The sequence below is a fragment of the Canis lupus genome, chromosome 16, assembly GCF_048164855.1.
Source record: "Canis lupus baileyi chromosome 16, mCanLup2.hap1, whole genome shotgun sequence".
Lineage (NCBI taxonomy): Eukaryota > Metazoa > Chordata > Mammalia > Carnivora > Canidae > Canis > Canis lupus.
This window is the reverse complement of record NC_132853.1, coordinates 5218957-5232733: the sequence shown is the minus strand read 5'-3', so window position 1 is coordinate 5232733 and position 13777 is coordinate 5218957. Positions and strand designations below refer to the sequence as shown.

Below are 13777 nucleotides of genomic sequence, written 5' to 3'. Positions count from 1 at the left end.
CTGCCCTGCGACCTTTTTTTTGTTTTTTTTTTTTTAAAGATTTTATTTATTTATTTGAGAGACAGAGAAATCATGAGTTGGGGTAGAGGCAGAGGGAGAGGGAGATGGAGAAGCAGACTCCGTGCTGGGCCAGGAGTCTGATGTGGGGCTCAGTCCCAGGACCCTGAGATCATGACCTGAGCTGAAGGTCTCAATCAACTGAGCCAGTCAGGCGCTCCATGACTTCTTTTATTGTATCATTTTTCACTTTACCCCTGACCTGCAGGGCAGCCTGGGAGTTCATGTCCTTCTGCACGGCCTCAGTGTTCTCCTCTGTAAAGTTATGAGGTCTCTTTCTGCTCACTCATTCATTCAATGGACATTTTTAGTGTCTGGGCATGGAGGATGCAGCCAGGGAGCCAGACTTGGGTCCTGCCCTGTGCTGCCGGCAGCTGGGTGGGGGAGGCAGATGTTAAGCCGGAGGAGCAGCTGTGTGGGCTGCCAGGTGTGGTGGGGGAGGGGCACCCGATGTGCTGAGGGGCACTGGGGCCCGGTCAGGAGGGCCCTGCAGGGCTCTATGGAGTTTGATCAAAAAGGGGGACTGTGAGGCACTGAGGGTCTTTCTGTCCTCGGGGAAGGAGCCAGTGCTGGAACCTGAACGTCCTTCCTGGTCACCTGGCCTGGGACAGGCAGGAGAAGGAGGCCACCATCCCCAGCCTCCCTGCCTGGCATGCCTCTGGTGGGGGTGGGGGTGGCGTGGCAGTGGGTGGACACGTGGGCGCCTACGCCCGGAGGCTGGGCTGCCTGGTGACTCGGCTCGCCCCACCCATCCTCTGTCTGCAGAGCAGGCTCTGGTCTGGAGTCTGTCAGGTGGGAGGAAGCGAGTCTTCCATCAGGCCAACCCCTGTCACCTGGGCCAGGCCCTGCCACCCACAAAAGGCCTCCTGTTCCCAGATCCCCTGGGGCCGTGGGGCCAGGGCTGGGTGGAGGCCATCTGAGCTCTGGCTGCCTGGCCTGGGCGTCTGCCGCCTCCCCCCCTTTCCCCGGCCCCAGCCTGGCCCAGCTCTGGCCTCTCCAGGTTTCCAGGGCTGGTGGCTGACCTGGCAGGGCCACCCCAGGCCGGGCTGGGAGGTGACAGGCTGGAGCTCTGTGGGATTGCCGGGAGGGATGAGAGAGCCAGTTTGGGGAATGCTCTTGGCCCCGTGCCTGGCACAGCTGGGAGCTCACCTGGAAGGCCAAGGGGGGCCCTGTGGGTGGGTGCGGGTGCTGTGAGTGGGGGTTTGGGCGAGGTGGGGAGAGCAGGGGCCGCCTGCGGCTGGTTCTGGAGGGGCCTTCCCTCTACCCTGAGGACTGTGGGAAAGTTCTCTGCTTCCTCTAGCTTGGAGGCTGGGCCTGGAATTGCTCACTCCAGGGGCTGCCAGGAAGCGGGGGTGGGGGTGGGGAAGGAGGCCAAGCTGGGGGGACGCCAGCCCGTTCTAAGGCCCCCTTACATCCTGCATTCCTGGAGCAGCTGGGGGTGGCAAGAGGCAGCTGGGGCACTGAGCTGAGCCCTCGGGGTGGGCCTGGGCTGCAGAGGTCAGGGCCTCTTCCTGTCTGCCTGCCATCCCCCTTAGCCTATTGCTTGGGGCTGAGGAATGCAGTTTCCTTTCTGGGTCTGACCCTGAGGACCCCACAGGCAGGAAGTCTCCAGGTCTGGCTGGAGGCAGCTGGTCCTGTGCTGGAGCCCTGGTGCTGCCATTCCCTCACTCTGTGTCCTTGAGCCAGTCACTTAGCCTCTCTGAGTCTGTTTCCTCCATCAGGAAGGTGGGACTGAGAACAGCCACCCCTCAGGGGCTGTCTGAGGATGAGATGAGGGAGTACATTCTCAGTCTCAGCCCAGGCCTGGTCTCTCGGTCTGTGTGGGCCTTTGCTTAGACAGACTGTGGAGGCTGGAAGTCCCAGATCAAGATCTCCGTAGGTTAACTTTCTCCTGAGGCTGCTCTCCTTGACTTGCACAGGGCTGCCTTCTCCGTGTCTGCACGGTGGCCCCTATATGTGCACGTTCTGCATCCACAGTCCTTCTTTTTTTTTTTTTTTTTAAAGATTTTATTTATTCATTCACGAGACACAGCAAGAGAGGCAGAGACCTAGGCAGAGGGAGATGCAGATTCCTTGCAGGGAGCCCAATGCGGGACTTGATCCCAGGACCTGGGTGGGATCAGGCTCTGAGCCGCCGAAGGCAGACACTCAACCACTGAGCCACCCAGGCGTCCCCAGCGGCCCAGCGTGCAGAATAGAGATGTCCTGGGACCTGTGGCTGCATGCTTGGCTGGCGAGAGACCCCTGGGACATCGCAGCCTCCTTCCTACTGCCCCCACCCAACATCTCAGCCCCCTGCCCTGCCAGCACCACTGGCTTGTCTCCAGAATGTAAATGCCCACAGGTGAGCGAGGTGGCATGTAATGCCAGGCCACATTTTCTAGGCAAAACCTGCTCTCTGGGAGGACATGCTCCTCCTTCCTCCCCTGGCCCCATGGGCAGCACCCACTCCAGGGGCTCTATAGGCCCCCCAGCTGGAGCACCCCTGCTCGGCTCCAGTCCCACCTGCCCGATCTCAGTGCCTGAGTCTCCTCCTGCCCCCCGCCTGGCCCGGGAGCTGGCGCTGCGGGGATGTGGCTGGGCCCAGTCCCACCGCCGAGCCCCCACCGGCACTGCCAGCCGTGACTCCTGCGGTCAGCCGGATGTGAGGGGTCCTCCCCACGCCCAGAGGGGCTTTTTCTCTGCAGGAGTGACTCAGCCTGTAGTCACTGCCGTGGGAGCTGGGGTTTTGGAGGCACTGACTGCCGTTTCCCCTTCCTCGGCTCCGGAGACAACAGCGGTTGGGGGCATGTGGCCAGGGTGGCCGCCCGCTGCCAGGCTCCGAGCGCTTAACCCTGTTCTTCCCCGAGTCAGATTTTGCAACTTCCTGCCGCTTGCCGCCCAGCAGCCGTCCTGGGAGGGGCCGTGCCTTGTTCCCTGAGGCACCTCGCCGCCCCAGCACGGGGCAGGTGGGCACGCTCGTGGGCGCCACCACCAGCACCACCGGTAACGCGACTTTGGGACTGGTGTCTTCTAGTCGGACCGGGACACCGTGGCAGATGAGGCCGGCCCAGGGCACCGCATCACTGCGGTTCTAGTGCAGTGCGATGCAGCGCTGGGCTGGGGCCCGCCCTGGGGCCCCTGTAGGACCAGTTCACAGCCCGTCCCCACGCTGGAGCGTCACAGTGCATGTAGGGGCCAGGCCGGGTCACTGTTCCCACTGCTCAAAAGAGGAAACTGAGGCCCTTAGAATTCAGTGATCTGGAGCAAGACTTGGCAAGCTACAGTGCACGGCCCAGAATTTGGCCCATTGCCTGTTTTTGTTAATCAAAATCTGTTTTGATTTACAAAACCGCCTGTTTTACTGGCTCGCTGGTTTCCAGATTGTGGCTTCTTCCATGCTGCGGTGGCAGAGCTGCGTCCTTACGTCCTTACAACAGAGATAACCTGGTCTGCAAAGCTGAGAATATTTACTGGCTGGCCCTTTGTGGGGGAAAGTTTGCAGGCCCTGGTGCAGGCAGTAAGGGGAGGGAGCTGCACTGGAATGAGGACCCCTGGGTCCCTCCGGCACCCTCCCTGCTGTGCCAGCTGCCTCTCTTGGTGGGGCAGGGTGACCTCTGTCCCAGCTCTGTCACTCACTGCCCTGGGACCCCCCCCCCTCCCAGCCAGTGGCCTGACCTTACAGCTTGCCCATTGATCTGTAAAGTCGGGTGGGAGGATAGACTTGGGTGGTTGGGAAGATTTCAGAAGATAAGGAGCGTACAGAGGAGATTGGTGGAGGGTTATTACCATGGTCACCACACACTCAGCTGTCATCGCGGGTATGGGGGCACTGGGGTTGCAGGTGGGGGGTGTGAATGTGTCTGCACCCTTGGGGAGGTGGCTTTGGGCAGTCACTTGATCTTGGTAAAGGCCATTGAGCCATCCCGCTGACCTCCTCTCTCCCTCCCTCTCCTGAGCAGGCATCCCTGAGGCCTCCAAGGTAGAGGGCCCTGCATTCACGGATGCCATTCGCATGTACCGCCAGTCGAAGGAGCTGTATGGCACCTGGGAGATGCTGTGTGGGAACGAGGTGCAGGTGAGGCCAAGAGGGCTGGCAAGGAGACAAGATCATTTTGAGCAGGTGGAGTTACTCAATCGTTTACCAAGCACCTATCCTGACACAGGTGCTGGGGTGCTTCTATGAATAAGAGAGACGCGGCCTTGGCCCTTACTCTCTATCCAGCAGGAGAAACAGACGTTTGGCAAATAAACACACGTACTTCTATGTGCAAGTGAGGGGGGAGAGGGTGTGGTGTTCTGGACAGGGAGGCAGCATGTGCAAAGCCCCTGGGGTGGGTGAGGGGGGAGATCCTTGATTCTGAGGATCCTGTAGGTCCCTTGAGCAGGTAAGGTGGGGCAGCGGAGACATGGAGCCAGGCCAGGCCTACAGGAGGTGGGCCTTGAGTGGAATGCAAAGAGGAATCTGCCAGCTGGCTACGCTCTAACCCTGCCCTGGCTATGCCTCCCGGTCCTAGATCCTGAGCAACCTGGTGATGGAGGAGCTGGGTCCTGAGCTGAAGGCAGAGCTCGCCCCACGGCTGAAGGGCAAGCCACAGGAGCGACAGAGGCAGTGGATCCAGGTGGGTGGGTGCGGGCACAGGGCTGGGGGTCCTATGGCTGCCTGGAGCCCTCGCTCGGATTCTGACACCGCAGCACTGCCCACAGATCTCGGACGCCGTGTACCGCATGGTGTACGAGCAGGCCAAGGCACGCTTTGAGGCCGTGCTGGCCAAGCTGCAGCTGGCCCGGCCAGCCATGGAGGCGACCATCCGCACAGACATGGACCAGATCATCACCTCCAAGGAGCACCTGGCCAGCAAGATCCGAGGTAGGCAGGTCACCTGGGGCTTCAGGAGCCAGGGCTTGCCTCCCTTCTGTGCCGACCTGCATACTTTTCACACTGGTGACTCCATTCATTGGTCATTTTTAAAAGTGAAAGCAAATCTGAGCCATTGGTTCTCCCAAGCCCTGGGAGTTTTGTGGCTATTTCCGTGAACCCCAACCTTGAGGGTGTCAATCTTGTCATGCCAGTTCGAGCCTCTTGCTCAGTTTTGGTCAGTCTTGGGCTTGACTGGGTTTGCAGGCATCGATTTCATCGCGTGATTCCCTCTGGTCACGTCTCACTCTTTGGGGTCAGTGTGTGTGTCTTCCTGTTCTCGGCCCTGTGACCTCGGCCCTCCCTGCGCCGTGGCCGCAGGTAGCTTCTGGGAGGGTGAGTGCCTGAGGCCCCTTCTCTTCTCACCGCGTTCATTGTGAGCTGCGTAGAACATGGAGAGCTGACAGTATCTTATCAGACAGCCAACTTTAGCTAGGCAGAGGAGAGGGAGGGACCCCAAAACACCCCCACGGGCAAGAGGCCTCGTTCATGGCTGCGTGAAGCCAGGCACGCGGGTCCAGAGCAGGGGCCGGCTCGGTGTGTGCTGAACCCCGAGACTCACCAAATCTACCAAAGCGTGTTTTGTTGCATTAAACATAGCAGCGAGACTCCTAGAGACGGGTTCTTTCCACCCTGAGTGAAGCAGAACGCTGACACCTTTGGACTAAGTGCTTTTTCTTAGTTTGCCATCAGAGTTTTAGAAATATCAGGGGCCAATCTCAGAATCCCTTGTTCTTTTTGATGCATGGACCTATGAATCCTTCTGTTGGCTGGTGTTGCGAGTGGTTTTCTTTTTTTTTCTTTTTTTTTTTTTTTTTTTATGATAGTCACAGAGAGAGAGAGAGAGAGAGAGAGAGAGAGAGGCAGAGACATAGGCAGAGGGAGAAGCAGGCTCCATGCACTGGGAGCCCGACGTGGGATTCGATCCCGGGTCTCCAGGATCGCGCCCTGGGCCAAAGGCAGGCGCCAAACCGCTGCGCCACCCAGGGATCCCGCGAGTGGTTTTCTGTATAGCGATAGTGTAATAGTGTGCCTGGGGGCTCTGGTCCGTGCACTCACCCGGCTGCCCCTGGGTGCAGCCTTCATCCTCCCCAAGGCAGAGGTGTGCGTCCGGAACCACGTCCAGCCCTACATCCCGTCCATCCTGGAGGCTCTGATGGTGCCCACCAGCCAGGGCTTCACCGAGGTGCGGGACGTCTTCTTCAAAGAGGTGACCGACATGAACCTGAACATCATCAACGAGGGCGGTGCCGACAAGCTGGGTGAGGTGAGGCCAGGCCCCTGGCCCAGGGATGGAGCCCCTGCAGGGCCCTCGCTGTGACTCAGGGCATCACCTGTCCCTAGAGGGTCTGCTGGAGACTAAGGGCCTGAGGGCATGAGGCACTGGAGGCAGCAGAGGAAAAGGGATTGGTGATCCCCTCCACTAGGCAGGTTACTGAAGTATCAGAGGACTTAACAGAGGAGGGAGAGGAAGGAAAGAGGAAGAGGGAAGGAAGGAGGGGGGAGGGGGAAGGAAGGAGGAGAGGAGGAGGGAGAGGAGGAAGAAGGGAAGGAGGGATGGAAGGAAGTACAATTACTGAAGTGCCATGTCATGCTGCTCCCCCTCCCCCTCCATGGAGATGGCCCATGCCTCTCCTCAGTGGTCTGGTTCTCAGGGGCACAACCTTCCTTCCACAGACCCCATGTTGGGGTCCTCAGTGTCTGAAGCCCTACATGGCTGTCGGGTGCAGAAAGAACTGATCCTGTAATCTTTGCCCTCCTCTTCCACACTGGAACTGAGGGGTCCATAGACAATAAAAATCACAGCATTTGAGAACCATATAGGACCTCAGAGATCATGAGACAGTATCTCCCGATTTTGAGGCTGAGGAATATGAGGTTCAGAGAGGGTGAGTGACTTGCCCAAGGTCACCCAGGAGAACCTGTCCCCTGGCTCCAGCCTTCATATCCTCATCCCTCTGGGCCCCCACAGCTTAGCCTGCAGGTGGCACCTGCAGGTGGCCAGACCCACGTCTAGGGGACTCCCGGGGCCCAAGTGAGCTGTGGGGCTGCAGGGACTGCCTCTACTCTGGGGGGCCCTGCTCAGGTCCCTGCGTCTCCGCTTCCCTGCAGTACATGGAGAAGCTGTCCCAGCTGGCGTACCACCCCCTCAAGATGCAGAGCTGCTATGAGAAGATGGAGCCACTGCGGCTCGATGGGCTGCAGCAGCGTTTCGACGTGTCCAGCACATCCGTGTTCAAGCAGCGAGCCCAGATCCACATGCGAGAGGTGGGCCCCAGCACCCACGGCCGCCCACTTTCCACAGGCCCGCTCTCCTGGGGAGAGGCCCTTCCGTCCACGACCGTAGGCCCTGGCCCTACCTCCTCTGGTGCCACACAGCAGCCGCGCTCTGCCCCTGGAGTGCTCACTCCTGCTCTGGCCTCTTGGGTGCTCCCCATCTGCTGGCACACCTGTGCCTCTGGCTAGCCTGGACTCCTTTTTTCAGGTTTCATCCTAGAGACCCCTTTCTCCAGGAAGCCCTCCATGTTTCCCAGGCCCCTTCATGCAGGGCCCAGGACCTCTGTTTCCTTGAGGCAGGGACTGGATGCCCCACACAGTGCCCACGCACAGACATTCAGTAAAGGTGTGGGTGAACACGAGTGCACAGCCTCCCTTACCCCCATGCAGACCTCAGAGGCATGTGGGCAGAGGTTGTGGTCACTCCGGGCCCTCATGTACCCCACGGTGTGCCCTGCAGCAAATGGACAACGCCGTGTACACCTTTGAGAGCCTTCTATACCAGGAGCTGGGGAAGGGGCCCAGCAGGGAGGAGCTGTGCAAGGCCACCCAGCGGATCCTGGAGCGGGTGCTGAAGGTAGGTGAGCGGCCTGGCCCCGGTGCCCAGAGCCCGGTCCCCATCCCAGCACCAGGAGGGCTACCCCTCTGGGAGGCACCACTGGCTCCCCTGCACGCACAAGGACTCCAAAGCTCTGGCCAGGTCCCCTAGGCTTCTATACCCCCTGACCTAGAGACCCCCTCCCCCCCACGGGGCCCGTCTTCCCTTGCAGAAGTACGACTACGACAGCAGCTCGGTGCGGAAGCGATTCTTCCGGGAGGCGCTGCTGCAGATCACCATCCCGTTCCTGCTCAAGAAGCTGGCCCCCACGTGCAAGTCGGTGAGCATGCACCCCCTCTCCCCGCCACAGCTCTCCCCTTCTCCCCCCATGGGGCCATGGGGCAGCCTGACATCCGCTTGCCCATGCCCCTTCCACCCCTGCAGGAGCTGCCCCGGTTCCAAGAGCTGATCTTTGAGGACTTCGCCAGGTTCATCCTGGTGGAGAACACATATGAGGAGGTGGTGCTGCAGACGGTCATGAAGGACATCCTGCAGGGTATGGGACAGCCAGCTGCCGAGCTGGGGCCGGGAGGGGACACTCCCACCTTGCTGTGGGGATCCTCATGGCCAGGGGGGCGATGGGGTGGCTGCTGAGAGGTCCTCCTGGTCCCATCTGTCACGAGATAGGCCTGGGGGTTGGTTTAGGCACGCTGTGTGGCCCTAGGAGGAGCATCGCTTCTCCGTGCTGTCCTGACGCCTCCCTGAGTGTTGGCTCAGGTCTCTGGCATTACAGATGGTGTCAGACGAGGGACTAGATGACATGGTGATGGCCAGCTTGGGCTGCCACCAGCAGTGAGGCTTGGGCTAATCACCAATCGTGACACCCTTCAGGCTGGCGGGGGCCTGGGGGCCTCCTCCTTGGGCACGGTGGAGGGTGCGGTGGCGGCCCCTGGACTAAATATTCTGACCCAGCCCTCTGGCCCCACAGCTGTGAAGGAGGCCGCGGTGCAGAGGAAGCACAACTTATACCGGGACAGCATGGTCATGCACAATAGCGACCCCAACTTGCACTTGCTGGCTGAGGGTGCCCCCATCGACTGGAGCGAGGAATACAGCGGCAGCGGTGGAGACGGTGGCAGCCCTGGTGCCCCAGAAGCAGCCACTTTCTCAGAAAAGCGACGGCGTGCCAAGCAGGTGGTGTCCGTAGTGCAGGATGAGGAGGCAGGGCTGCCGTTCGAGGCTGGCTCAGAGCTGCTGTCACCTGCATCCCCGGACAGTGTCACTGAGCTCCGTGGTCTGCTGGCCAGGGAGCTGCGGGAGGAGAACCCCCTGCCGGCTGGCCCTCTGCTCAATGGGGCCCCCTCCTCGGAGAGCCCCCAGCCTGTGGCAGCCTCAGAGGCCTCCTCACCACCTGCCTCACCCCTGTGGCAACTCCCTCCTGGAAAGGCTGCGGACCTTGAGCCTCCCAAACCGAGTGACCAGGAGACCGGGGAGCAGGTGTCCAGCCCCGGTGACCGCCCTCCCATCCATACCACCACCGAGGACAGCGCCGGGGTGCAGACAGAGTTCTAGGCCAGTCACCCCTGAGCTTCTGCTGGTCATGGCACATGGGTCACCCCCTCCGAGACCCTGGCAGGCCAGGCCCCAGGCGGGGAGCCCCGGATCTAGGCCTCAGGGTGGAGGTGGGGCAGGCCTGTTGTGGTACCTCTGGGGCTGGGCAGGGGTGGCCCACCTGAGTCACTTTATTGGATTTGGTCACACTTTGCTCCCTGTTTTCTCTTCTGTGGGATGATCTTGGGCTTCCTGCTTGTGCTGGGGGCTGGGCACAGCCAAGGGGGCTGAGGAGTACCCAGTGGCCTGGTCCTCCCTTCCTGCCTTCCTCATGGGTCTCTCCCTCCTCCTCAGATGGGCGTAGTCTTTGTCATGTGTCACTCGGCCATTTAATTCTCTCCTCACCAGGGCACTTGCTGGAGCCAGGAATATGGAGCCTTGAGGTCCAACTCTGGGTCCCGACCACTGTCCTCCTCAATCCTGGCTGGGCCTCTGGAAGCCAGTTTTGGAGTGGACACTGGCCTTGCTTGCCCTGCTCTGGGTGAGGGAAGTGCACCGGGGGTGGGGGTGGGGGTGGGGGTGGGTTCCTGCAGGCTGCAGCCAGGCTGGGTGTGCTGGTTTGGGGGAATGCCTCACGGAGGAGCGGGGCTGAGGGGTCTGGCTTGGAGCAAGAAAGGCCCAGAATGTGCTGGTCGGTGTAGAGGAAGTGTTTCAAGGGAGGGAAGAGGTGACCTGCAGGGAAGTATGGCTGGAGTGTCTTCAGAGCAGGCTGAGGTGGCAGAGGGAAGGCTGCCGGAACAGGCTTTTGCATCTCCACCCCCCCACCCCCCTACCCCCACCTGGCTCCTGCCTGTTCCCCTGCCCCACTTGTGGCCACACACCCCGGGCTGGGACAGAGGGGTGGCAGGCTGCTTAGAAGTGGGGTTTGCAGGGTGGAGATTCTGTCTCCTGAGGGCCACCCCCCAGGTACGCACTGTCCACCAGGGGAGCTGCATGTGGCTCCCCAAGGCATCATGGGTGGCCCCTCTGATGATCTGGGGTCAGGCCATGGCTTGGCCCCCACTCCACTGCCTCTGCATCACCAAGTCACCTCACCCTGAAGATTTTCTCAGATGTCCTTGCACAGCTGCTTGTTCCTGGGGGTGAAGGTCAAGTGAGGCAGCTCCAGCCTGGCGGCCCCTTCCCCAGCCTCCTCTGTGGCCCTGCATCCTCTGTCCCCATGATCTGCTTCCTGGGGCAGGGGCTGCAGACTCACAGGCTGCATGGCAGTGGCTGGTGCTCAGGGACCCCTGGTCCCCCAGCCCTGATCTCCAGTGCCTCACTAACCTTCTAGCACCATGGTCCGTGCTCAGATGTGCACCTCTAGTGCCTTCTCTTGGGGTTTTCTCAGTCATCCTGACCAGATATCGTACTGAAAATATTATGCAAACCGTTTAAGCTTTACTAATCAATAAATGATTTAAAGCCAGCGGCCTGTGTGTGGTGCCACCTGGGGGAGACCCGGGCTAGAGCCCAGCTAGGACACCCGTGTACCCTTTCTGGGCTCACTGTTTGCCTCTCTGTGCACGGTCGGGGGAGGATGCCGACCCGGAGACGAGGCGCGGGGCGCAGGCTAGGCTGCCCTGCCTGAGGGCCGCTCGGCTTTCTCAGCCACTTAGGCGCAGGGGTTCCTCAGGCAGCCTCTGGCCGGGGTGAGGCCAGGAGGGGTGGCAGCAGCCTTTAGGCCACGTAGCCTAGCCCTGGGGCATCCACAGTGGGGTGGGCGTCTGGGCTCAACTGGATCCGAACGGCAGTGTAGGCATTCTCGGGAGTCCTGCTCACACAGCATTCACTGAGCACTCCGGGAGGCGGGCGCCCTCCTTCCACCCCCAGCCCCCCACCAGGTACACGGAGGCCTATATGGATCCCTGGCTGAGGCTGTGGGGCACAGGGCACACATACCTGATGGGTATGGGTTGTCCCATCTGAGGGTGAAAGCAGACCTCCTGGGGCGGCGGGGACATTGGCTTCCCTGGTGCCAGCCTGCCCAAGGTGGCCAGTGGCTGAGGGCTGGTCTATAAGGGCTGAGGTGAGGAGCGGCAGGGGCTATGGGGCCAGAGACCAGAGATTCAACCGCAGTCTTGCTGTTGTCCTTGGCGAATCCCTACCGAGAGCCTCAGGCTCCATCTATAAAAGGGGTGGGCAGTCGGTTGCAGAAGTTCTCCCCGGGCCTAGTGAGGAGCTTACGTGAAAAACGCTGTGCCCTAAGTGGCCCTGCCCACTCAGGTCTCAGTCTCCCTCGGCTGGGCTGAGCTCAGGTTTGGGGCCAAAGGAGGGAGCCCTCAGAGAGCTCCCAGGATGTTAGGGGTGGGGGAGGAGACTGTGCAAAGGGGCCCCGCGCTTGCCTGGACAGCAGGACTTACAAGGGGCTTTCATCCCACCCTAGCCTACAGGATGGATGGTCCCAGTGAGGTAGGAAAGTGGGGCCCCGAGGAGGCAGGCCTCTGCCACCCCTCCCTGGGCCAGCCCCACTAGCCGGCGCTGCACCCGGGTGAGCATTCAGTGCCCCCTGGCGGCCACTGCCTGCAGTAGGGCCCAATCCTGTCCCATACTGAATGCTCGGGAAAAGGAGTCTGGAAAGCGGGCCAGGCTCAGAGTTAGCGGGAGGCAGAGCCCAGGTACCCCAAAGAGACCCACCTCTACAATAAGTGTGCAGCTCTAAGCAAGTGCAAGGTGCATGGCTCCTTCTAGAATGTGCAGTGAAAAATCTGCCCAACTGCATGGGTTTAGGAGTTGATACTTCCAGGCTCCAAACCCAGCACGGCCATGCCCCAGACGCCAGGCACGGAGCCCACGGCTCGTAGCTGGGTTAGCAGTAATGGAGCTACCCACAGCCCCTGCCCCTGACTCTCCATGCCCTGCTCTCTGAGCTCGGTCTGTCCACTTATAAAGGGGAGATCTGGATAACTGTGTTTAGGGATGCCTCTAGCACCTCTCTCCCTCCTTTTGACTGAGATAAAGCCCTCCCCCAACCCCCACCCCAGACCTCACCCCCCCCTCTTCTGGGCTCCACCAGGCCCCAGTAAGGATTCAGGAGGATCAGGCTGGAGGTGGATTTATTGACAATACTGCTTTGGGTCAGCAAAGCTTGTCGCCTGCGAACTGCGGTGGGGGCAGGGTGGTGGTGGTGGTTAGGAGGTGCAGATCTGGAGAGCAGAGGGGCCCAGAGCGGGAGGTCAGGAGGGGCCAACGTTGCTTGCGGCATTAGGCCTGCACTCAACACACACTGGCAAGTCGACCTGAGGACAGCCCACGGTGGTCGTGGTTGACACCATACACAGCTCCACACTCTTGGCCAGGGCCCTCCTGCACTCCCACCACCCCATCAAGGGGACAGCACTATCCATGTTACCCTGATGAGGATGCTGAGGCTCTTGGAGGGCAGTGACCTGACACGGTCAGACTGCTGGGAAGTGGCAGAGGCCGGGACACGGGGTCCTGTGCTCAGATGGTGGCACCACTGATTCTCCAAACCCCAGACCCAGTCCTCATGCCGAGTCCTGTTTCCCCCACAGCCCTCGATGAGCAGTGTCATGGGCCAGGAACACTGTGCCCCTCCCTTCCCTCCCCCACCCGGGTGTGCTTGGAGATGAAGAGCAGGGGGCAGCGCCCCCATGAGAGAAAGGGGCCCAGGGCACAGGAGCGCTGTACTAGTTTGTCCAGAGCAGGGGAGTCGGCTGGAGCCCCGGGCCACAGGTGGTGCGGGGGTGGGCCACAGATGGCCAGGGCTCAGCTGCTGTGGTAGATCCGGAGGCGCTGCGTGATCTCCTGGCGGCACAGTGGGCAGGTGCGCAGTGGCTGGCAGCACTGTTGGCAGCAGCAGACGTGGCCACAGTTGAGGAAGATCATCTGGGCCTGAGGGGAGAGAGTGGGAGCCTCTGGGTCCTGCCCCTGCCTGTTCTCCGGCGATGGGGCAAGAGTCCCCCCAACCTCTTTTTGTCTTTATTAAGAATCTGATACCATGGCCATCACACACCGTCGAACATCACAGAAATACCCATGGACCACCTATTCTGGCCCCTCCATGCCCTCTCTAATAGCCGCACAGGAGGCTGTAGTGTGCCCAACCAGCCCTGCAATTGGCCCTGGAGGGGTTCCTAATTTTTGCCTTTTGCACTGACCAGCCTCTAGGTCTAAAAACGATTCCAACATCATGGACCAAGAGCCATGTAAGCATGCCTGTGCTCTGTTTCGTTCAGCATGTCCTCTTTTTAAGACATCCTAAGGAAATAGTCAAGAATGTGCTCCCAACTCTGTCCAAGGCTGTTTGGTACAGCACTGCTTGAAATAAACTGGAAGCCACCTACAGGGCCCTAAAGCCGGGGTTTGGTTCAGTTTATAACCAGCACATCCCCCTACATCATGGCATTCCCTGGGCTTAGTGAAGACCCTGCAGGAATTCGACTGCTAACATGGTA

General features: G+C 60.5%; 2 protein-coding genes across 6 annotated transcripts in view; one reads left to right on the top strand and one right to left on the bottom strand.

Moving 5' to 3' along the window:
* Positions 1 to 10788, top strand: part of NIBAN2 (niban apoptosis regulator 2) — a 51711-nt gene extending 40923 nt beyond the window's left edge. Inside the window, exons 6-14 of the mRNA XM_072777989.1 lie at positions 3999 to 4114; positions 4554 to 4658; positions 4744 to 4906; positions 6034 to 6221; positions 7067 to 7222; positions 7692 to 7808; positions 8002 to 8109; positions 8214 to 8325; positions 8758 to 10788. Coding sequence (XP_072634090.1) covers positions 3999 to 4114; positions 4554 to 4658; positions 4744 to 4906; positions 6034 to 6221; positions 7067 to 7222; positions 7692 to 7808; positions 8002 to 8109; positions 8214 to 8325; positions 8758 to 9341 — 1649 coding nt within the window. The 3' untranslated portion in view covers positions 9342 to 10788. The remainder of the gene's footprint in view (positions 1 to 3998; positions 4115 to 4553; positions 4659 to 4743; positions 4907 to 6033; positions 6222 to 7066; positions 7223 to 7691; positions 7809 to 8001; positions 8110 to 8213; positions 8326 to 8757) is intronic.
* Positions 10789 to 12398: 1610 nt separating this feature from the next.
* Positions 12399 to 13777, bottom strand: part of LRSAM1 (leucine rich repeat and sterile alpha motif containing 1) — a 39307-nt gene continuing 37928 nt past the window's right edge. For all 5 annotated transcript variants that reach the window (XM_072777992.1, XM_072777990.1, XM_072777991.1 and 2 more), the window contains one exon: positions 12399 to 13214. In XM_072777992.1, coding sequence (XP_072634093.1) covers positions 13089 to 13214 — 126 coding nt within the window. In that variant the 3' untranslated portion in view covers positions 12399 to 13088. The remainder of the gene's footprint in view (positions 13215 to 13777) is intronic.